At 41.6% G+C, this 25,630-nt stretch overlaps 1 protein-coding gene across 1 annotated transcript; it reads left to right on the top strand.

Annotated features, from left to right (window-relative positions):
- The first annotated feature begins 102 nt into the window (after positions 1-102).
- On the top strand, positions 103-24,317 carry igfbp3 (insulin-like growth factor binding protein 3). Its single transcript, XM_036581611.1, has 4 exons — positions 103-746; positions 7,221-7,504; positions 8,602-8,721; positions 21,693-24,317. Exons 1-4 carry the CDS (start codon positions 362-364, stop codon positions 21,816-21,818), a joined length of 915 nt encoding a protein of 304 aa, XP_036437504.1. The 5' UTR covers positions 103-361; the 3' UTR covers positions 21,819-24,317.
- Positions 24,318-25,630: the final 1,313 nt, after the last annotated feature.

The following is a 25,630-nucleotide window of genomic DNA, read 5'->3' as shown; positions in this document are numbered from 1 at the left end:
GCTACATAATTCATACCGGGGGGGTGTGACTTTGGTTGCGCGTGCTTTTCCTGCCCCGTATAAAACGCGCTCGTGCGGCGGAGCGCAGTTACAGATGGAGAAACGCAGCCGCCCAGGCGGGGTGTACGGCCGAGCCAGAACGACGTGACAGAAACCCCCCTCCCTCACACACACACCCCTTCCCCGGTACACCCCCAGTTCTCTTTCGGTGCTCCGCTCTGCTACGCCGGTTTGTTTTGTTTTGTTTTCCCGTTTTCTGCCGTGCCCTTCCTTTAAGTTTACTCTGAAAAAAGAGGGGCGCACTGACCCCGGACTGCGCGCCTTCCTCCTCTTCCTCCTCCTTTTCTCCCCTGCGCGTCCGATGACGGCGGCGCAGCGCGCGCTCTGCCTGGCGGCGCTGCTCGCGGCCGCTTCTGCCGCTTCGGCCGCCGGCCGCCCGGCGCGCGCCGCGGGCCCCGTGGTGCGCTGCGAGCCGTGCGACGAAGGCGCGCTCGTGCAGTGCAAGCCGCTGCCGCGCGAGTGCGCGGAGCGCGTGCGCGAGCCCGGCTGCGGCTGCTGCATGACGTGCGCGCTCAGCGAGGGCCAGCCGTGCGGCGTGTACACGGGCCGCTGCGGCGCGGGGCTCACGTGCCAACAGCGACCCGGCGAGACCAAGCCGCTGCAGGCGCTGCTGGAGGGGCGCGGGGTGTGCGCGAGCGCGCCGCGCAACAAGCCGGCTGGAGGAAGCGTCCCGGCGCGCGGAATCGGTGAGTAGACGAACGAAATGAATGTGTGCATGCTGCTCTGTCTGCGTGTCGTTTCACCGTTTCATGTTCTTCCTATGAGGGGCTTCCACCCTGCACATGTTCTGCAATGTTTTGTTTATGTGCCTCGTGCCCGAGGTGTCTGCCCACTGCCCCATGCGTCTGGTCATTAACGTAGTGGACACTCCAGCTGCTGGAATTCTGTGACTTCTAGAATTCATTCTTACCCTTTCAGGTACAAACGCGTACAGACTTGCGGATAGGTTTCTGAGCGCTGGTCTCATGGTTGAACAGAGGGGTCTGTGGGGGGGCGTTGCACAAATGCGCTTCATCTTAACTGCGCTCGTGCACGTTCAGTGATTCAGTGATACTTTCCTTCTTGGTTGTATATGTTCAGTTTCGTATTAGTGCATTAGCACAGCCGCGCGAGCGTGTGCCCCTCTTCTGCACAAGCATGACGCAGCCTCCGCTGATTACTGTGCAACATCTAGCCGCGTGCTGAAGTTCACCCACGCCCCCCATAACCCCCCACAGCCCCCCGCTCCACCTTAAGCTGTACCGTGAAACTGCCCCACACTGCTGCCGTTGTTCGTTACCGCGCGGGCTCGAGCGCTACAGCGGCCCCTCTATGCCGTTTTATGCGTGCGGTGTGTGTATGGGAAAGAGAGCGAGGAAGAAACTGCTCGGTGTGTGTGTGTGTGTGTGTGTGTGTGTGTGTACACAGTGTGCGCGCTAAAGTTTGGCCTCGCCAACCCGATCGTTAAGAATGCCACATGTGCGTATTTTTAGTGCTCAGAGAAGAGCAGAGATCGGTGTGTTTTGTGTGTGTGTGTGTGTGTGTGTGAGTGTGTGTGAGTGTGAATGAATGAATCACGCTCCTCGTTGTTTACCTGCACGGAGGGGCGCAAGGACGCGGCCTGGAAGCAAGCGCGCGCGTTCTTATCCTGTGTTCGAAATGGCTCACTAGTCACTGTTCCCTACATTGGAGTATTAGGGACACTATATAGGCTGGAGCTCTGTTATAGGGAGCAGTATTGATGATTCACGGGTTTGCTCTTCACTCTGTAACAGCAATCACTGTTCTAAATCACTAGCTTAGAACTAACTAACTGTTCTAACTCTAACTCACTGTTAACTTTAACTCACTGTAAACTCTAGCACTAACTCACTGTTAAGTCTAACTCACTGTTAACTCTAACTCACTGTAAACTCTAACTCTAACTCACTATTCTAACTCACTGTTAGCTCTAACTCACTGTTAACTCTAGCACTAACTCACTGTTAAGTCTAACTCACTGTTAACTCTAACTCACTGTAAACTCTAACTCTAACTCACTATTCTAACTCACTGTTAGCTCTAACTCACTGTTAACTCTAGCACTAACTCACTGTTAAGTCTAACTCACTGTTAACTCTAACTCACTGTAAACTCTAACTCTAACTCACTGTTCTAACTCACTGTTAGCTCTAACTCACTGTTAACTCTAACTCTAACTCACTGTTCTAACTCACTGTTAACTCTAACTCTAACTCACTGTTCTAACTCACTGTTAGCTCTAACTCACTGTTAACTCTAACTCACTGTAAACTCTAACTCTAACTCACTGTTCTAACTCACTGTTAGCTCTAACTCACTGTTAACTCTAACTCACTGTTCTACCTCACTGTTAACTCCAACTCACTGCTAACTCTAACCCACTGTTCTATCTCTAACTGACTGTTAACTCTAACTCACTGTTCTAGCTCACTGTTAACTCTAACTCACTGTTAACTCTTACTCCAATTCTACATCTGACTCTAACTCACTGTTAACTCTAACTCTAACTCACTGTTAACCCTAACACTAACTCATTGTTAATTCAAACTCACTGTTAACTCTAATTCTAACTCTAACTCAAACTCACTGTTAACTCTAACTCTAATTCTAACTCTAACGCAAACTCACTGTTAACTCTAATTCTAAGTCTAACTCTAACTCTGACTCGCTGTTAACTCTAACTCTAACTCTAACTCACTGTTAACTCTAACTCCAACTCTAAGTCCAACTTTAACTCTAACTTACTGTTCTAACTATAACTCACTGTTCTAAGTCACTGATTTAATTTGTAAAAGATGTACTCCCAGAGCAGTAGTAATGAGTAGTGTTGGATCTAGCAGGTCAATGGGGCATGGGGTCCCGGAACAAAAAACAACACCAGCTCTGTGTTAATTTTCCCCATAATGTTTGCTCTTACAACCAAGGAGTGTGATAACGAAACTCTTAAGAATCAGTGGTTTTCACATACGTGGGTTTCCCAAAACAAATCAGCATCTAATGCATGTGTAATTAATAAATCAACATCACAAGCCAATGTTTTTGTCATTGATCAGCCCTTTTGAGGGAGGAGCAGTTACAACAGTGGCGGGTGCATTTGCGAGTGATAAACAGCGTCATATTGATTTTTGTCACTGCGTGCACCTAAACAGTAGTTAAAGTGTGTGCATGCCATGGCTCAAGGTCACACAGCATGCTACTTTTTGGCAATTTTGTTGTAAATATATCAAGTTGTTTGTAGAAATATTACGATTTTTATGAATACATACCGCTGTTTGTTGCATGACTGAATTAAATAGCTTAACAAGGTGCCGAATCTACTGCAGTAGGTGCCAGATCCTATCTGGGGGGTGCCAGATCCAGATTAAGCCCACAAATAAAGCCCTGATTGTGAGTAATCTGAGTCTGCTGTGTTATCACACACTATCTATTGCACTGTGGGATTCTAAGAATACACAGTATGTTACTCTGTTTTTGCACAGAAAATGGTGTTCTATAGTGAATAGGGGATTTGATTAGGCATAGACTTTCAGGTAGAGGCTTCATGAGCATGTGCACAGAGACTGGACCCTAGACTGTCCTAGGCCTGAGGGTTAATGCATTAGCATGCACTTTCTGAGACATTGTTTCATGCTTCTGCTTTCAATCCAGGGAACACAATTAGCACATGATGCTTTTAAGATGTAAGTTGCGTCAGTTACCATACACCCACCCCCCGGTGTGCTTTTACCTGTATATAGCCGTCTGTTGAGGCCACAGTGGTGTGTTGAAGCAATCAACCGTGACAATGTAACACACACACAACAGCTATTGTTAGGCTACAGAGTCACTTTTAAAAAGCAGTTTGGGGGCGCCAAGCATTTTACTGTACTGCCTTACCTCATATTCTCTCCTTCTTCTGGCCTTTAATTTTAGTCTCTCCAGCGCTCCTTTCCCATCATACCACACTTTATGGTAATTACACGCCTCGGCCAACCAGTGAGCAGGGCTGCGTCGCCATAGCGCTTGTTGCTCCCACCCCACATCCCTGGCACACATGAGTTATGATGTTTTTACTAGTGCCGGACTGGTCCGGGTGGCAGCATGGGGCCTAGTGTAGGCCTAAAGTCCTAGGGAACACACCGTACAATATTAAAAACATTCACATGATACCAAAATTGGTTATTTTAAACATCCTGCAAAGCTTAAATGAAAAAAAGATGGAAATATCATAAAACACAGCTTAAAATCTGAGAACTGTCTGGGAGCGGTCCTGATATTCTGATGAGCATCTGTGATTGACAGTCCGCATTCCAGCACTACCATCCTGCAATGCCACTGAAGCAGAACAAAACACAATAGTGCATATGGAGAGAAATGTGTGAAACAAGCTCTGTATATACAGGTGGTGTTATGGACCCTGATGTGTTCATGACTCACTACAAACATGATCCAGTTGTTATATGGCAGCGTCATGAAAAAGGTAAGGTTCTTGTTTACTCTACTGCTGAATGTGCATCCAGGGAATGCTGGTGTGCCCAGTTGAATGTTCATATGGATGGACGGACAGACAGACAACAGCAGACAGATGAGCTAGCTTGCTTGCTTAGTTATGTGTGTTATGTTGCCTTTCTCTTGATTGTTAGCTTTAGCTTGGTAGGCTTCTCCGACTTTAACACTGAGAGACAGTAAGGGAGGTTTTGTTAAAGTTGTGTGGGCAGGATGCGCCGTATCAGCCTTGTGATTGGTGAGAGGACTGCTTACGTGCCCAGTTTACATTGAAAGTGGAGAATTTACATCAGCCATTTAGTGGACTCTGAAATTCACAGGGCATACCTGTGACATTTATATTTTGTGCCCACAAGAGCAAGATTAACCTTCTTTAGTTTGGTGTTTGCATCTTTTTGACAGCAGACTAAGTGAAGTTGAGTGGCAACGATCAAAACTTTCGTTGCCATGTTTCATATATGTTTTGTATGATTTGACATGGGCAGAATAGCTTTGACCTCACCTTTGACCATAGAGACCCTGTAAACCCCTTTTCTGGTGTTAAAGTGGAATTATATGAGTTCAGCAGACATACACACACATAAATATTACACACACCCACATAAACGCACTATACAACATGCTAACACGTTCAAAAACTCTTATCCTCTCAACTCTAACTGTGCTCACGTCCTGTCTTTCCTTCATGTCCTTTTAGTCTGTGTGGATGCATGTGTGTGTTATACACATTTCTCAGTGTGTGTCTATGTGTGAGTCACTGTTTGTGCTCGTTGTATGTTAAACTGTTTACCTGTTCAGGATTGAACAAATACATGAGGTTGAGTGTTTTTAAAAAGGCCAACGTCTTGCTGGGAAAGTCCATAAAAAGTTATAAAAGTTTACATTGGGGATAAATATTGATGTTTTGCAGGTTCCTGAATTAGATGGTGCTCTATTTCCCCCCCTCTACCCTGGATGTGACATTCTGTTCTGTTTTGTAGCGAAATTACAGTGGGTCAAGCAGAGAAAGCAGGCTAATGCCATGATTTCACCGCTCTTGTCTCTGATTACACGTTGTCCATGAAATCAGTTATTTTGTTAGACATGCACGGGGCTGTTTATGTTGATGTTGATGCTGTTGTTGATGTCCCTTTTTGTTCTTATGTCATGGTTAATGAAGGCATGGTTTATCTGTGGTGTGCTGCGCTACTATTGGCTACAGTCCTGGTGTAGCCGCACTCGTGCACACACACACACATTTTTGGACTCGAATCTGGTTTTACTTAGTTTTTCCACTCTCTGAGCGGAGTCAGTCTTTGCATTTTACCAGCTGTATCACTCTCATTGTCCTCATATCTGTTTAGCCTCCTAGTGTTGTCATTCCTGTTTTGCCAATGTGTTTTTCTTTGAGTTTCTATGATGTCTGATTCCCCTTTTGGCTAGATGTGATTGCTATGCTTTATTTGAGTTTTAATCACTAATAGCTACCTGCAGGGGTAGTGAAGGTATAATAACAAATATTAAAGAATTCCATCAATGTTTCTGCATAATTAAATTGTTGATATGTAAACAAAGTCATTCAGAGTGTTTTGATATGAACTGGGTAAAATGATGCAATGTAGACAAACTTACTGAGTAGGATTTTGTACAATGGTGCTGATAAGAACCAACCAACCAACACAGATATAGCCATTTTATTTACTATCCATTGATTTTTTATGTAATGCTGTTTGTGATGTGCATAATTGTAAACCAGTGATAACTCCAAAAAAAAAGCTTTCGTTTATGGACTGGTTGGACAGTCTGCGTGTACCTTTCCACTGTGAATAAGTTTTAAAAAATTTATTTTAGACCAGAACCATCATAAAACAAGGTCTCGGTATCATGCAACCTATTTGTAACCATTTCAAATGTAACTTGCTGTGAGGGAGCTTTCAGAGGCATTAAACTCTGCAGACATCTGGTTCCTATCACCACCACTGTGAACAATTCTAAGTTTCTATACAGTAGAGCATTTCACCCCAAACCACTCTAAATGACTTTGCTTACATCTAAATCATTCAATTACAGAGATTCATTTGTTTATTTTGAAAATATTGGTGGAATTGCCCTTTAACCTGAGTGCGTGTCGTCTTTCTACATTCTAGAACAAGTATAGGGTGAAAACTCAGACACAAGAGATCTTGAGTGTTTGATGGTTAATACATGTGTTTATACATTTTTATTTACTTAGAAAAATACTGAATGCTGAATACTGAATGCTTTGTATGCAGACTTTATTAGATTCCCCTGGCATTCATTCTGGATGTATCCATTTTTGGTGCCTAGGTTTCCGGTCAGGTGGTCTTCCCTTCATCCTTAATGGTTCCAACCCACAGGACTATAAATACCACCACCCCTGCCCCATTCCCCTAAATTTCTGCCAACTTCCTGCCTTTTTCTCCTTTCTTTTTTTCCTTTCTTTTCTTCCTTTTATCTCTTTTCGCCAAATGTCCTTGACTGCCTGCCTTATCGAGTCACTGTTGAGGGGTTATTCTTTTGTTAAAAGCCCCTCTTTAAAAGCCAATGCTATAATGAGCCTGTGGCCCCAGGGTTCTTTACTGGCCAGAGTAGATGAATGACACATGGGTTTATTTTTGTTTATGTTTGAGTAGACACGATTCTAACCTTGACCTCTGCCCTTTTCCGTGTTTCAGATAGCCCGGAGGTGCCTGAACAGGAACATCTCTCTAACTCCACTGTGGCAACAGTCACGGAGGGCATTGAGGTGGCGCAGCGCACGGCAACCGATTCGGGGCTTGATGTGGACAGCCAGAGAACAGTGCCAGAGTCTAAAGGCTCTCTGTTGCACACTAAGCTGGACATGATCAAGAAGGAGAAGTCCAAGAACAGCCAGAGCTACAAAGTGGAGTCAGTGGCCAGCAGTGTCCACACTGATATCCACAATTTCAGCCTGGAGTCCAAGAGAGAGCCCGAGTATGTAAGTGCTCCTTCGGCCCCTGGCAGCAGGTCAAAGTGGGTCAGGAACAAAGCAGCAAGATGTGTTTTTGAGTGGGTTTTGTGGCTGAAGGTGGGGTGTGAGTGCAGGCCCTTCAAGATGTTTTTTTTGTCACCTAAAATCAAACTTCGCAAGCAGAAGTGAGCCATATCTGTCGAATTCTAAAAGAAAGTGAGAGCCTGGCTGTCTCTTCCAGCTTATGTACATTCTGAGCAAATAGACTTCTGTGTAATAATAACAAATAACTTATAACAATAGTGGAACCCGCAGTTGAAGCTATACAGAGCCATGTTTAACCATTTGAAAGGCTTTTTTGTTACAGAACAATCATTTACACCAGGTTCTACATCAAGGACAAGAAGCATTTTATTACATCCTGAGGCTTATTACTTCATAACTACACAGACTACAATGCAAACCGCCTGAGTCTTTCATAAGAGTGTAATAGAAGATGCAGGTGCTGGTGATTTCAGGGATTAACCATGCTAAGAATCTTTTAAGCATTCTAATGGTTCTTTCTGTTGTCATAGTTCCATATATAACCATTGCCTTTACTTAAGAACGCTTGAAGATTCACATTTTTTGAAGAGCATATTACTTTGAGGTTTCAGTCCCAGCTGTGCCACATGCCGTTTACGACTGGAGGTCACTGAGAGTGCATCTGCTCTGATGTTTTGAATAGCATGATGCTGCTATGCTTTAATGTGTAAAATTTGCAAAAACTGAACTTTCTCAAAAAGACAAAAATAACGTGCGACAAACATTTTACATTGATTCAGAAATGTTTTCCCTTTTTAATAACTTGCACTGAAACAGAGTGTGTGGAAAAAAGTAGTTTTTAGATGAATAACACAGTGTATATTTTGCATCTTTACGTGTGATTTATTTAAAGTAGTTACCAGGGACACTGTGTGTTGCTCAGTGTGGGCCATTATGGGAAGCTTGGCTGTGTCTGTTATGGAAAAAAAGAGGAAAAACTTTTGAGAGTTTGTATCATTTCTGAGATTCCGTGCTTCTTATAGTAAACTTTGTACTGATTGTGTTTATATTTGTGTGTGTGTGTGTTTGTGTGTTTGAAGGGCCCGTGTCGTAGGGAGATGGAGAGTGTTTTGAAGAGTCTTAAGATATCCAACGTGTTAAACCCCCGAGGTTTCCGCATTCCAAACTGTGACAGAAAAGGCTTCTACAAGAAAAAACAGGTGAGTGTTACCATGGCGCCCCGCTACAGCAAAATTACAAACGGCTTTATGTTTATGTGGCCTGTATTGAACAACCTGCATGGGTGCTTCTGAACAAGAGGAGGACGTTAATGAGGGGGAAATGAGGGGGTTTTGCTAATGTGTGAGTCAGTGGACCCCCCCACTCCACTTTTCCATTAAGAGGATGAGTCAGAGCTGAAGTCTCAGCATGTTTAATGAGTTCGGATGAATTTGGGCAAACAGGATTATTCAACAGCTTGCTGAACAGGAAGCTCCTGCCATTACTGATAGGGGCACTGTTTCTGAACTTGCTGAACTGAGGCTTTATCACTGGGACACCAAGGCTGATCATTGATATTCAGTTGTATTGCACTGGCTCTGCAGCATTTCCTCTCTGACTCATTCAAAGACTAGCTAGAAAAAGAGAGAGTGGAGAAAAAGAGGAGAATCAGTCTAGTGCACTGAGCTGATATGGGATAAGATAATCTTGGCATTGCGAAGTTCATTTGCACTCGCACATACACGCACATACATTGGTAGTTACCATAGTATTGTGCAAAAGTCAGAGACCACCCTTATTTTTTGTAATTTTTCAGTCAAAATGGCCATTAAGTAAATGTTATTCATTTTCAATGTCAGGAAAAAAGCGGAGAACATATATTTAAAAGTTCATAGAAGACTCAACAACCGTCCACCCTGGTCCAGTCATAGAACATAATGGCCATTTTGACTATGAATTAAATAACTGAATTTTGCACAGTACTGCTGCTATAGCTACATTTTTAAAAATAAAGCTGCCTAAAAGGGTTCTCAGGAGCAACACCATAGAATAACCACTTTTCATTACTTAAAACCACTTTTTGGTGGTTACTTCTTTAAGAAGCTCACTCAGTTAAAAGGTTCTTTAGTGAACCACTTCACTAACTACTTCTTCAGAGGTATTGATCATGTTTTTTTTTTCAAAACTGCTTTGCTCTTACTTACAGCTCTCACTTTAGAGCTGTAGTATTTTATCTTATACCATAAGCTCCCTAAAAAAGCCTAAAAATTTTAGCTCACTATGCTAATAGACGCTGTATGTACTAAGACGTTCTACTGCTGTTCTGTAATTTAGGAGGCTTTGGTCCAGATAATTTTTCACTCTTTTTTTTTTTTTTCGCTAGGCTATTTTTACTTCTACTTGAGTCATTATAGGCAGCTCTATACTGCTCTGTACACAACCACATACATACACACACACACACACACAGAATCCCTGGCATGACCCTCCTGCTATCCATGCAAAGCAAGCAACTGGAAGAGTCTCTGTGCAACCTGAGAATTTATGACCGGAAGACTAACAAGGGAAAGCATGTGCCACAAGCTTGTACCAGAAAAAGACAGCAAAGAAACGGAAACAAGTGAGATCAGTTTGATCAAAAATATAGTCATTCATCATCTAGCAGTTTAGTCTGTGTGAATTTAACCTCTTAAACCATTTTGTTCAGTTATTAATATTAACTTTTATTACTGAATAACATTTATGGATTATTTAAAAGTACTGAAAAGTACTAAAACTGAAAAGTTGTAAACCACACCTTCAACATATGATTGTAGTATGAGAAGAGATTAAATGACTAAGAGATTAAATGACTAGATAGATAGATAGATAGATAGATAGATAGATAGATAGATAGATAGATAGATAGATAAGATATTTTACTTGTTTAACTGATTATCTCACTACACTGGCAAATAATTTTGCTTGTTGTAAGAAATATGCTTGAAACAAGCCAAATTTTTTGCCAGTGTAGTGAGATAATTTGAGTTACTAAAATCACTTAAAACAGTAAAAATGTCTAGAAATAAGTGAAATAATCTTATAATAAGCATAAAACAATCTCAAAATGAGAAATATCAGATATATTGACTAGATTCAAGATCATTTCACTTGCCAAGATGTCATTTTTTGCGGTGTATATACAAAAATGTGTTGTGACATCACAAACACAATGAATTCAAAACAGTCTGGTTTTCCGGCTAAGTTTTCATACATGAACTGTATGGATCAGAAAGTGAATGATAACAATACTTACATACTACATCAAATGTGTCAATTAAAAAAAATAAGGACAATTTGGTTTTCTAAGAAAAAATAGGCCCTTTAAAGAGTTAAACAGGGCTCTGCTCCTCTGATTAAATGAGAGGAGAGAGAAAATGAGAGAGGGACAAGCGAGGACTGAAAAAATATGACTGCAAGTCACGCACTGACAAGTCAATTAATGAGGGAAAAGAGATGGACGAGAGAGAGAGAGAGTGAATGCGGGGAGTGAGTGTAGAGGCAAGGCTCGGAAAAAAAGAGTAGTTGGGGGAGACTGGCTTTTCTCCTCATAAACCTTTCAGGCTCGATAAACATTCGACCGGCTGCGAAAAGGCACACAAGCGTACACACAAGCTCTCTCATACGATCGCACACGAGCAGATATCCTGGGTGCCTAGGGCTCCTTTGCGCCCCAGAATAAGATATGTAATGTGAGTGTGTGTGTGTTGAAGGCCATTCCCGTGGAGGGCACAGTCGTCCACTTCTGGCTAATTTTAGCTCTGATTATATGAATTGGCTTAGTGTGCGAGTGGAGGCCAGGCATGCTGGCCCCTCCCCCTCACCCCCCAGGCCGGGCTCATCTCTCCCCCAGGCTGGGAGTCCTCTCTGCCCCCCTGACCCGCTGCCTCAGCCACGGCCTGCAGCTCCGCTGCTGCTGCTGCCTTACTGCTCTGAATGAGATCTCAGTGATGGGGCGGGAAGAGGAGAACTGACGGGAGGTGTGAACTGCAAGACATGCTGGGAATGGGCCAGTGCACTCTCTCTCTCACACACACACATGTACAGTTTGCAATCACTGTTTCCGATAATAAACAAAACCAGTTTGGTTCCAGATAAACATATAAAATGACTACAATATGCTAGTCCTATGAAGCTTCACAGGTTTCAAGTAATTAGGTGGAATTTATAAAAAAGAAGACATTTTTTGATGTGTCCAGAATGATGAACTAAGTTGTAAATGATTCTAAAATGAGCATGTAGGCTGCAATACTTCAATAAAATTAATAAAATTAATATCCAGAATGGCTTGTATTTAAAAGTGGTGATCAAACCTTAAGGCAAATATAAAACATTTTTTTTTTCATTTAACAACATCATGATTTTCCTCAAATACTTAAAATATTTAATAAAACACCTAACATATTGTTATGATCATAACAAAACTTAGTAACTTTACAGGAAGAAAAAATAGTCTTAAATTTTAGTAATTTTGGACCATGTCTATTGTTTCGTTCATACAGCTTTTTTTTTTTTTAAATATGTCAAAAAAATCATGAAAAATCTAAATTTTATATGGCAGAGACAAAACCTATTTCTTTCTAGCCCTGCAAATCCAGACATGATGTATTTCTTTCATTCTAAGGGGTCTTTAGATCTCACTTTCTCTCTGCTAAGGTTGGTTGGTTGAAGTGCGCTTATAATGACTGTGTGCTACAGAAACAATTACTACACAAAACTCATGCACAAACTGACAGACAGACACTTGTATCTGCATACACGCACAATGACTAGCTCAGTGTCTGGGCCAGAGAACAGCTGCTTTTCCTCATACAGTTGTTACACTCACATATTGTGTGTTTTGTGTGTGTGTTTGTGTGTGTGTGTGTGTGTGTTTTATGAGTCTGTGTTTACCCTGTGGCTGCTTTTAATGCCCTTCCGCCTTCCTGCTGCCCATAAGGGCATCATTATGGGCCAGCGATGACTGAGGCTTGCTTTGTGACACACACACACATACAGTCATACACTCACACAAACTTAGCATACACACAGGTCCGTTGTGTTACAGCCTCCGGCCATCGCCACACTTACAGGGGTCCGCTCAACTGCCTAAATATGCCTTTCTGTTGCTGCCTTTACACACACACACACGCACATATAGACACGAATATGCATACATATCTGCACCAGGATACGCACACACAACATCAGTAATCTTCAAATGCAAGCCTTCATATGTGTATGTAGCAGAGATGAACACTGACTTAGTAAAGATTCTGTAAGGCATAGGGGAAGAGTAGGGTAGAGTAGAGTAGAGTAGAGTAGAGTAGGGTAGAGTAGAGTAGAGTAGAGTAGGGTAGAGTAGAGTAGAGTAGAGTAGAGTAGTCTAAATGCATACTCAAATAATAGTATTGTGACTGGGTGATGACTCAAGTGGAACCAAATGTACAATCTGGACTACTTTCTTTGCCAAAATATGTAAGTAAAAACAGTAACATTTGTAAATACTCTATAAAGTACATGTCCATGAAAATTTTACTTGAGTACATGTAATAACAGTAAATGTATCAAATTACTACTCACCTCTGGTTTTGTGTGAAGCATTCAGTTTTTGGATAAAATGAATTAAAATACATATTAACTGTAATGTGATTACAAGAATTAAAACTGTCATGTTTTACACTACACTCTAAAAAAAGGATGGTTTTTCATGGTTCCCTAGCAAACAAGTATATAAAGCTATGAACACTCAAAGAACCCTTTGCATGATTAAAGGGTTCTTTGCATCATTAGATGGTTCTTCTTCAAATTGATGGAGAATGTGCTATAGAAGGTTCTGTGTAGAACCTGTTTGAAAAGGGTTCTATATAGCATCAAAAAGGGTTCTTCTATTGTTACAAGCCTCACATTGTAACAGTTAAAGACACCTTTTTTGTTTTTGTTTTTTTTTGGGGATCTATATGGCACCAAAAAGTGTTCTTCTATTGTTACAATGTCAAGCTTGTAACAATAGAAGAACCCTTTTTAGTGCTATGTAGAACGCTTTTCAAAAAGAACCCTTTAATCGTGCAAAGGGTTCTTTGAGTGTTCATGGTTCTCTAACCAGTGTCTTTGCTAAAGAACCCTTGAAGCTTGTTAGAGTACAAAGTAATCACATTACTACGACATTACTTTGTACCACATTACACCCAATGCTGGAAGTATTACACTGGCACCAGTAGCAGATCCTGGCATAGGCAGTATAGGCTTGGCAGGGGTGGCAGCAGTGCTCCTGAAATCGTGTGGTGTGTCTGCCCGTTAACTGATGTAGCTAATTGGTTTCAGGCCCGACAGTATGTGTTCTAACGATACACAGTACAATTGCAATTCATGGCCAGTCAAAATGTGCCCCCAGCCAGTCAGTCAATCAAACGCCTCCCCTGTCCTTTCCCAATTAGATTTAAACCTTTTCACGTTTATTTTTTTGTACTGTTTTAAAACAAATCCTGAAGTTTCTTCCTCTGTTAGTTCCTCCACAAAATCTCACACTGTATATCCTCAAGCAGTGCTGCTTTTCTCTCTACTAGTAAGTTATTGAACTTGGACTTGATCACCTGAATTGGAACCACAACACCCTCATAAATGGTCAAGGGCCTGTAGCAGTGTATATTTCTCCGTATAGTCCATGTACACTATATGGACAAAAGTAGTGGGACACCTTCACATTATACCTACAGGAGATTTTATGACATCCCATTTTAAATCCATAGGCGTTAATATGGGGTTGGTCCCCCCTTTACAGCTATAACAGCTTCCACTCTTATGGGAAGCTTTCTACAAGATTTTGGAGTGCCTGTGGGAATTTTTGCCCATTCACCCAGAAGAGCATTTGTGAGGTCAGACACTGATGTTGGATGAGAGGTCTTGGCTCGCAGTCTCTTTTCTAGTTCATCCTAAAGGTGTTCGATGGGGTTCCGCACCACACCAAACTCACCCAGCCATGCCTTTATGGACTTTGCTTTGGGCACTGGGGCTCAGTCATGCTGGAACAGAAAAGGGCCTTCCCCAAACCACAAAGTTGGAAGCAGACAATTGTCCAAAATGTCTTGGTCTGCTGAGGCGTTAAGATTTCCCTTCACTGGAACTGGAAGAGGTCCAACCCCTGAAAAACAACCCCATAGCATTATCCCTCCTCCACCAAACTTTACAGTTGGCACAATGCAGTCAGGCAGGTAACGTTCTCTGGCATTCGCCAGACTCGTCTATCAGACTGACAGATAGAGAAGCGTGATTCATCACTCCACAGAATACACTTCCACTGCTCCAGAGTCCAGTGGCGGCGTGCTTTACACCACTCCATCTGATGCTTGGTATTGTGCTTGATGAAGGCTTGCATGCAGCTGCTCGGCCATGGAAACCCATGCCATGAAGCTCCTGGCAATGTTTTTGTGCTGATGTTAATGCCAGAGGTTTGGAACTCTGCAGTTATTGAGTGAGCAGAGTGTCGGCGACTTTTGTGCGCTATGCGCCTCAGTACTCGGCAACACCGCTCTGTAACTTTACGTGGCAACGGGACTGAATGAAAAACCTGAATTCAGTGATTAAGAGGTATGTCCCAATACTTTTGTCTATACAGTGTATTTCTTGTTTTACTTTGCGTTTTATTCACCTTATCCTTCCAAGTCAGTTTGTAGTTTGACTTAATTAAAATTAATGCTGTTTTTATAGCTTTCAAGACACAATTATGAATATATATAAGGCCGTACATGGCCTTAGTACCTTTCAGTGTATTGACTGAGAATTCTTCATCAGCCACCTCATTGTTACAGGACTGTCACAGGAATGGACATAGAGATTGACAGTATATGGACACAGTCAAATTGCTCTTGATTGCTGTTTACTGACAGTAGTTAAGCCTTTTTTATTGTTCTCCCCAGTAATGCCTTTAACTTTGCTTGACTTTGTAACTTTATTTATCTATTTATTGTCAAAGATCAGGCAAGATTAAATAAAGTGGAAAGAAAAAGGCTAAAAATGTGTGATCGTATGAGGGAAAAAAGGGAAGGAGATGAGTGGAGAAGATGCAGAAAATAAAGGGCTGATTAAAAGGAGGAGGCTAGAGGCCAGAATGAGTGCTCTGTTTTCTTTCCCAGACTGCTCTTGTTCTGCTTGAGGTATTTTAATTTGGTCCTCTCTCCATAAAAGTTCTTTTGATCTCTCTCTCTCTCTCTCTCAATCTCTCTCTCTCTCTCTCTCTCTCTCTCTAGCAAACTCTTCTCACACTTTCATTGAAAGGTTTCCTGTGCCTTCTTCTATCTGCATGCCTGAGGGAATACATTTTTGTAAATGTATGCAGTGCTCCAGGTTATGTGTATCCCTGTGTGTGTGTGTGTGTGTGTAATAAGCTCCAGATGACTTTGAGTGGGTGCCAGTTTCCTAAAATAGTCTGGGAGCTCTTTAATGGTGTAGGGCAATTTTTTTCAACAGAGCTAAATTTACCCTCACACTTTTCACTCTTTTTCAGTAACACAAAGACCAACATCATCAGAGCTGGGCCTCCATATTCATTCATCCATCTCAGATACTCAAGGTTGATAAAGCAGCTGTGTGTTTGTAAGAAATAGAGAGAGAGAGAGAGAGAGAGAGAGAGCATGTGCACGTGTTCTTGAAACTACTACACAGAGTTTGGGACTAGAAAGCTTAGAAGTGTCTAAGCTCAGAAATACTTCTGATTTTATGCTATTTTATTATATTATTTATCATATTTTTACACTTTTGCCATGTCATCTTGATCAAAGCTAGTTTCTACTACATTCTTACAGATGTTAATTTTAAAAAACGCGTCTTTTTTTGTAAAATGTAATGATTACAACATCTGTTATAAACATTCCTACTCACATCATACAGTGGTGTCACAATTGTCACTAATGTGAGAATTTCCAGTTTAATGATTTGTTAACTAACTTCTGGTGATGCATCTTGAAGGTAGCCGAAACTTTGGAAAAACTGCAGTTTTTTATGGCAGATACATGAGGGCAGGCTGTTCCGAAAGATTTTTCCTGCTAGCTGGCTATGCAGAAAGACGCCAGATAGCTAGCATCATTTTTGGGAAGCCGAATACCATGTCTATATTTATTAGTCTCTATATTCGTCATTTCTTTATTGCCAGAGGAAGGAGAGATTGCCAGTGGTTGTATGATATATTTGCACAGTGCATTCTGGGCCTTGTAGTGATAGAACACTGATATAAGATGTGGCAAAAAAGCTAATATATACACATAATATTACATAACACAACAAATACCTTATTTAATACTTGTTATGGACTGAAATGCCATGTCTGCAGTGACATGAGGTGTGACTGAGTCTTACTCACATGGAAGACATTCTCTGGTAATCTTCTTGCAGATTCCCAAGTGCAGTCATCTGGAGCCAGGGTAACATTTTAGACTTCTTTTAAAGTTCTATTTTGTTCCTTCTGACTGCCAGAGGGGATATGTGAAACACAGAGAACGAGGAATATCTAAAAGTCTAGGAGAAGGAACAGGACTCACCTAGAATGAAGCTGAGGTGTCCCTGAGATAAAAAAGGAGGTCTAATTAGTTTGACTTAATTAAAATGAAGGAAGTGGAAGCCAAAATGAAGAACTGCTTAGCAGGGACAGCAGCAGTGGGAACGATGGTGTAGCAGTACATCATAGAAGCACCAGTAAAACACAATAGTTGCATTCCTAAATGTCTGCTATTCATAGGACATGGGGAGGGAAGAAAGATGGACAGGCGAGCCATATGCCAGAGCACCCTGGTCCAAAGAACAGATGGAAGCAATACGGAAAAGTGTAATCATGTTGTGTGATCATTATGGCACAATGTGTTGTTGCAAGAAGTCCTGGTAAGAAGTGTCTCAAACAATGGTGAACAATGCAGCACCAAAAGTGGCATATGCTCCACGAGAGCCAGACTGCCCTTCAGGATTTGACTCCTTGCGGGAGCACATACAAGACCAGGATTTTTCCCTATCCTTCATACACCTGTTAATACTCCTGGGGCCAGTGATAGGACTGAGGGGCACAGCAATAATCCCAACCTAGAAAGCTGGGAAATTGTAGGAACAAGAATGTACCTGTGAAGCAATAGTTATTTAAGGAATTGCCAGAGCCTGTGAAGTTCTAAAATTTAGAAAACCTCATGATACTGGAGGCCTGAATTGTGACAGCTAGGTGAAAACATGCTGCTGGTATGGCAACATGCTAGCTGAGACAACACAAAATTTCAGCACAAAAGTGCCAGAGGTAGAAGCCTCAGTGTGTCCTTGTGGGGTGTAGCATAACCCTGAGCCAGCCATACATGGTGACAACCATGGACTAGAGGAGCCAGAGAAATAAGGCCTCATGTTGGCAGATGACAGCGAAGAGCTCAGTACAACTAACAATGAGAAGAGAGTCCTTTGTTTTTCCAGTACATTCTGCAAAATTGAAGGTGTTAGATCCCTCCAAAGAGTTCATCCATGTCTATGCACTCTCTGTTTGGAAACTCCCTGAGAAACCAAGCAACAAGCCATAATGAATCAGTTCTTTGTGACATTCAGTACAGGTAGCTTCTGTAGATGTCATGGTAGATGCTGTAGCCATGGCCAGAGAAGCAGTGCAGCAATTATCTTCTGACTTAGGGCTCAGGAGCTGGGGGAAATCCATTTGTAGCCCTATAAGATGAAGTTAGATGTCACAGCCACAAATAGAGCCTGAAGGATGGTGAATAGCTTCCTTGCTAAGGGAGGGATCTAACTGTAGCCACAGAAGATGAAGTTAGATGGCACAGATAGGGCCACAAATAGAACTGGGTGTGTAGCAACTTGCTTTTGCGCTAAGAAGAGGAAGCTACTAGAGGAAAAATCGCAGATGCCCTAAAAAGTGTAGCTAGGTGTCACTGCCATGAGACAGCAGAGTGATTTGAATGTAGCTGCGACTAGGCACAGGAGCTAGCTGTAACTCCGCTAAGTGTAGTTAGATGTGATAGCTATGGCTAATAGTGGTTAGCTTCTGAGTTAGGATTTAAGCACTTGGACAGAACCTTGTAAATTCATGGTAGCGGACAACTAAAGCAATATAGGATTGCTTAGACTTCACTGATAAGACGGTAATTTACCATGACTGGTAAATGTGACTGATAACACTGTAACTGTAACACTGTAACCCTTAGCTCCTTCTGTACAAATGTTTGACGGCCAAAAAGATCATACTGAGGTTGGCTACAACATTATTTAAAAAACAAAATTTCTCCAGAAACTGAGAACTTACAGGTCTAAGAATTAAGAGACAGGATGCAACAAATACGTACAGTGCTGACTGGGGCTCCCTGCAGTCTTGCTCACTTCTGGCTACCTATTCTACCCATACTACCCACACTGGTCAACCAAATTAACTAGTTTTATTGTCATTTTGATCAACATCTCTTCAACACCCTTTCCCATGATTCTGATGGTTTCAAGGCCACTCTGTCATTGTACTGACCTGGTGGCTCCTATGTTAACAGACATTTTCAGCCACTTGCTGGAACCATACTTTCCCCATTGTCACCATACAACTAACAGTCCACCATTGTCCCCATCCTTAAAAGGGGCAGAAAAATTGCCAGTGACTACAGACCAGTAGTCCCAACTCTAGAGATTATGGAAATGTATGGAAACATTTGGATCTTCACTACCTCAAATATACCATGAACGATCCTGTTGTGGATCATTTGCCTGCTGGGCAAAGTGCTTAGTAGAGAATAGGGCCAGAAGATATCTTCACCATGTCCTATACCACATGGACTCCTCTGGTACTCATGACAGGATTCTGTTTGAGAACCTCAACTCGATCATCCAAGAGCTACCCCACTTTGTTTTTTCAGCTTGCCACAACACCACCAAATCCATCAGTGGTTCTCTTACTGGCATAGAGGGGAAGGTATGCATGGCTAAGCATCAGCACCTTGCAAAGTTGTGTCCTCTGTTTCCTGTTCTTACTGTATGCTAATGATTGCTCTTCAGTCAATCTATTGGTTTGGCAACACAACCATGGTGGGCCTCTGGGCCTCATCTCCAAAAATGATGCATTTGTCTACTGGAGAAAGAGAACTTATCATGTGTAATAATGTGTGGACTTCCATAAGCAACCAACTGCCTTACTGTAAATAAGTGGCAACGCTGAATATAATTGAGTCATGCTAGTTCCTGCAGAGCTCTATCCACAACACCCTGAAGTAAGATAGTTACACTATCACTGTAGCCAGGAAAGCTCTCAGTGGAAATTCTTCCTGCATCAGCTCAGGAACCTCAACATCTTTGTCTTAACTCATTGATGCTCTGGCGTTAAAGATTATAGATAATGATCTCACTATCCCCATCACTGCCTGGCATTTCTCTGTTTCCATTCTCTCCAAGGCCAGGTTACAGGAATTTGTTTGCTCTGTTGAGAGTGTCCTTGGCTTCCAGTTCCTCTCAATGAGGACCTTATACTTTTCCAGAAAAACTAAGAGAGGAGGGAAAATGTACTTGTCTTCACTCATCCTCGCAATCATTTCTTCACAAAACCGCTATCACAGAGAGGCCATCGTCACCTGCACAACATGTCACTTCCACAGTTCTTTCCCTAAAGCTAAAGGTTAAACCATAACACATGAAATCACACAATTACCATTATTCCGTATTTGTATTTGTTCACTACCTGTGTGCTTCGATTACCATTCACTGAGCATTGCACTGCAGTCAAGTCAATCTTTTTTAAAGACAATTATTATGCTCTTCCCAATTTCTGTTCTGTATGTCCACATATATGTTTGCACATATACTGTATATTCTTGCATTTCAGCTGCCACATACAATGTTCCCAAAGCAAATTCCAGGTATGTGGTATTATGCCTGGTGAGGGAACCGTGTTGCAACTTTATAATGAGGATAATGGTAACTTGCTATTGTCATCATAATGATTCATAACGATAGTTGCTACTTTGGTTTTTTACTGTTTTTCTTGTGCAATAACACTAGCCACACTATATGGTCAGAGGTTTGTAGACACCTGGCCCTCCAGTGTTTCTTCTGAAATCAGAAAGCCTTTTTAAGGGAATTTGTCCTCCCCTGTACTGCAGTAAACCTCTACTTTTTTGGGCTCTAAATGTTGGAACACTGTGAGGATTTGATTGCATTCAGCCACAAGAGCATTAGTGAGGTCAGGCACAGATGTTGAACAATTAGTTCTAAATCAGAAATGCCCCTCCAACCCATCCCACAGGTATTGGATGGTTCTCCCCACTCCAGAAAATATAGTTCCACTGCTCTACAGCCTAGTGCTCAGGGGTTTTGTACCCCTTTAGCCATCATTTTGCATCAGGTATGGTGACCTTAGGCTCATGAGTGGCTGCTACAGAACATCCCATTCAATTGGCAATGCTATGGAGATCATACAAGCTGCTTGTACTCAGCTCAATGGCTGTGTCGGCGTACCTTGAAGTGGAAATGTGTTTTACTTTTACTATTATTATTGTGTAAATAAAATAAACTTTGGTCAAGCTTGACTATTCCCAGTGAAGTCCTGGTAGCTGGCAAAAGTTGCTGCAACACTTTTGCCTTGTGGTCAAAGCCAAAAAATGCACATAGACATATGCAACAGAATAACTTTGTGTGCTGGAGCTGTTAATCTTCTTAGATAGAAAGATTTTCCTCTGTCTCTCTTGCACACTCTCTCTCCTACATACAAACGCATACCCACCACGAGGCAATAGCAGCAATGCATTCTTCCCCTGGACGTGATGTTTGATTTGCACGCGTTTCTGACTCGCCGCCAAAGAAGTGAGAAGGTAGAAAGAAAGAGAGAGGGAAGTAGTTTAAATAGTGAACGTGTAAACATTTCCAGTCTTTCTAAACCGTCTATGATTCTCTAGACAAAGTGCTTCATTAGTAACTGCTTCCATGTTAACTATTTCATATGGCTTCTCTCTCTCTCTCTCTCTCTCTCTCTCTCTCTCTCTCTCTTTCTCACTTTGGATTCTAGTGTTGGTGTTACTCTCTGTCACCTGGGTGAGATATGCCAGGAGAGACGTGTGTTTTGCCCCTGTCTCTTGCTCCATTTTGAGGCTGTTTTTGTTGCATGTACAGTACATATCCCTAACAGAATATGCTCATCCATCCCCCCTTCCCCTCCTTCTTTCCTCCGCAGTGCCGTCCATCCAAAGGCCGCAGAAGAGGTTACTGTTGGTGCGTGGACAAGTATGGACAGCCTCTGCCAGGCTACGAAGGAAATGAACAAGGCCAAGTCCACTGTTACAGCCTGGAAAAAAAGTGAAAAGCGCAGACGGAGAGATAGAGGGGTTGAGGGAGGGAGAGAAAGAGAGAGAGAAGAGAGAGGGAGGGAGGAGGATCCTCTCTGAATGGTATGAATCCACAGTGAAAAGGGGGGAGGGGAGATTTTTAAAGGTGCTGCCCTATTGCTGAGCACCCCACCCATGCGCTGGAGCAGGGACTCATCAGACCAGGTCACTTTTACACATCAGGGGAGCGAAGAGAGAGGGGGCCGAGGGAGGAAGATAGGAAGGGAGGGGGTATCTGCACTATTCTGTTTTTTTTTTTCCTGTTTGGATTATACCCCAAGAGGGCACCGGAGAGACACTAACAAAAGACAAACACGTTACGTTTATAAATTAGCCTTCATTAACACTGTGTTTGTAGATGTGCGAGAGCTTTTGTTTGTCGTATCTGAGTAAGAGCGTTCGTTGGCCCTCTCTCTTTTCTGGTAAAATGAAGAGCCTTCTTTAAATCACTGCCATGACTATCACTGTCTCTCTCGTAGCCCCTTAAGGCTTCCTATGGCCACCCTTCTGGTGTAGGACCGTTCGAAAACGGGCATGCTCAGTAGTGCTGGGCTGCTCCTGCCATTGGCTCCATCTGAAGCACAAGCACTTGATGCACTTTGGCCCCTCGCTAAACAACTACCCCAGTCTATTACAGTGGCCATGTCTCACAACTTAATAACATTTATGTTTTAGAATATTACAAAACTCTTACAATCGACTCCATATCAGGACATTTTAAGTCAAATTGAATGGCCTTTAAAAAAAAGTCATTTCAATGCAGATTTTTTCAATGTTGTCATTTTCTTTTATTCAGTGTTCATGCTTCTGTGTTCGTGTGCCGATTTAAGCCCATGTTAAGCATTTGGGAGATTAACTACATGTCTTTCTGATGCCTGTTTTCCTGTTCAGCTGGAAGGAGAAGAGTATGTAAGATATCAAAGCTGTAGCCTGCAGCACGCTTCCAAATGGACTCCAGATGGATATAATATACACCACATCTTCAACGCACTAATATACATTACAGAGCACTTAATGGGATCACTCCCAATGCTTGAATATACCATCTTTTTTATAGACACAGTATTTGTCATGTATTTGCATCGTCTTTTTGTGAATTTGAATGTAACGGGAATGCAACAATATCTTGCATTGTCGCTGCATATCTGGTGCACTCCAAAGCTTGACAATAATTACTGGCAGGTTTTCTTCCTTTCATTTTTTTATTATTTTTTTTTTCACAGCAATGCCTTAACCGCTTCGGTGCCGAAATGTGATGAATAATGATTAGGGGGGTTGTGCTCTGTCTCTTTAAATATTGTCCAGCTGTTTCACCCAAACAAGGCCACAGCTCTACATGGTGACCCTGTTCATTATGTTACAGGAAGGATGTCTGGTCTCATTCTGTCTCTGTCTGACCTCCTGAGAAAAGACTTGAAAAGTGGAGGGTGCCGGAGAGGTAACCCACCCAGTAGCTCAGTAGCACAAAATTGGCCAAAAGCTTAATCCCCCACCCTCCTGACCCCTCCACCCCAAATCCCTCCCAAACACTAAAAAAAAATACATACGAAAAAGACTAAAGACTTACTAAATATTGGTGCTGCGCCATTTTTTGTTTTTCATGACTTGATTATGGGGGAAGAGCATAAAACTATGCTTAGCTATTGGCCCTCCTTCCTTTAACTTGTGTGTCATTTTTATATGAATATATGTTTTATTTCTGGCCAGCTATGTGTCTGAAGAGGCATGTGAACATTACTTTAAAAGATCAAAGTTATTTATCTAAGAAAGAGATATAAGCTGATCCAAACGTTTTCGTTCTTTTGAGAGTTAAGTGACTCGTTGATTGCACAACAGTGAATAGATAGAACTCAGCATATTTTTTGGGAATATAATCACTAAAGTTTTTAGATATTTTATCAACAGTGCAGTGTGCAAAGTCTCAGCGATTAGTTAAGAAATGGTTCTGTCCTTGGTTGAGTGGTCTACTATGAAACATCTTCAGGTTTCTTAGGTCTTTCTCTTGGCATAAACTACTAGATCTAAATGAGAGTTTAGCTAAGTTGATCCGAAGTTAGCTTCTGGCTGAGCTAAAGTTAGGTCTGAGCTAAAGATTTAGATCGTTTGTTGAGATTAAGCTAAAACAGAGTGAATGTTAAATTTAAGCTGATGCTAAGCTAACGTTTAAAGCTGCAGCTAGGCTAATATCAAAGCTAAGGAGAAGCTAAGAAAAACAAACAAAAACTTGCCACCCACATTCTGTTGTGCAATGCCAGGGCCACTTCTCGCCGCAAGTCACTTTTAAGGATCTCTCCGTTCACGGGTAACTGTACTTTTTTTTATCATTTAAAAGAATTTTGATTCTTTAAAAAGCTTTTCATTTTACTAAACTAGATATTACACAGCTATGCCTTTCTTCAAGAAAGGAAATGTTTTCAAATATAATTTGTATTTAATGTCTTTTTTTAAATAAAAATAAACACTATTTTAATTTACACTTGACTTCAAGTCTCTGTTTGAATAGATGGCATCATCTCAGCATCGTCACTGTGAGTGGCATCTGTTCAATAAAGTAGTAGTCTCAGAAATGTTTGTGTAGACTAATATAAACTCATGATTCTGAGTACAAAAATCAATGGATTTTGATTTTTGTACTCAGACTCATGAGTTCACAGAATCACAGTATTTTGTCAGGAGCCACCCTTTATTTATTTAATTTCCAGTCAAACTAGCCAAGTTATTCATTTTTCAAAGGACATTTCTGAGAAGATTACATATAATATAACCCATTTGCATAAGGAAGGGGAAGGCAAAGGAAACTATCTGTAAGAAAACAGGACTAAAACTGAAGTTATTAAAAGATACAGAGAAAACGGGACTGCTAACAACCGTGCAAGACCTGGTCGATCACCAAAACTTCCGCCTTCAAATTAACAGTTCTTAAAGCTTTCATCTCTGAAAGATACGAGAAAATCAAGCTCCGCTCTTGCTTCAGATATTGAAAAAAATACAGGTGTTTCTGTCTATCCTTCCACTGTGAGGAGACAACTCAATGCTAAGGGTGTAAAAGGCTATGTACCTGTCAAGTAGCCCTTATTAAAAAAAAAAGAAAATAGTAAAGAATAAATTTTGCACTAGAACACTGAAACCGCACATCTGAGATGTGGAAAATGAAACCAACTTCTAAGACTGAACTTTGGAGGTGTGGAAAAATACCCCTGTAGATTTCTTTAAAAAACTGAAAGCCAGCCAGGACACATTAAATGCTAAAGATGATATTGCTTTTTCCTGATACTGAAAAATGAATAACTTAGCAGCTGTTTTGACTGACAGTTAAATAAGTGAAGTGTGGTTTCTGACTTTTGCACTGTATGTGTATGACAGGGGCTCTCCAAGAGACAAATCAGCCCAGACTTTATGATATATGACATTTCAGTCTAGGTAATAACTAGATATCTTGGCATATGTATAGTGAATAAGTACCATAAGCCATATTTAAGTTTTACGCAATGTATTCACTTGCGTAGTGCAAAGGGTCATTTTAATCTATACCTAAAGCTATAAAAGGGTCAGTATTTTTCAACCAGTAAACACACAACTTATTAATCTTCAGTACTAATTTGCCTATATTTGCAGTGTTCATAACACACATGTTCACACAGATGGTGCTACAATGCGTAATTCAGTTGAAACAAACAGAGCACTTCAGGTGTCCCAAACAGCACTGGAACGATGTTACTTTTTTGGCATACATTTTCAGATACAATCGTTTTTATGTGTAAAAGTGCAAAAGCTGAAAAAAGTGTAG

The sequence above is a fragment of the Colossoma macropomum genome, unplaced genomic scaffold, assembly GCF_904425465.1.
Source record: "Colossoma macropomum unplaced genomic scaffold, Colossoma_macropomum, whole genome shotgun sequence".
Classification (NCBI taxonomy): Eukaryota; Metazoa; Chordata; class Actinopteri; order Characiformes; family Serrasalmidae; genus Colossoma; species Colossoma macropomum.
This window is presented reverse-complemented; position numbering and strand designations above follow the sequence as displayed.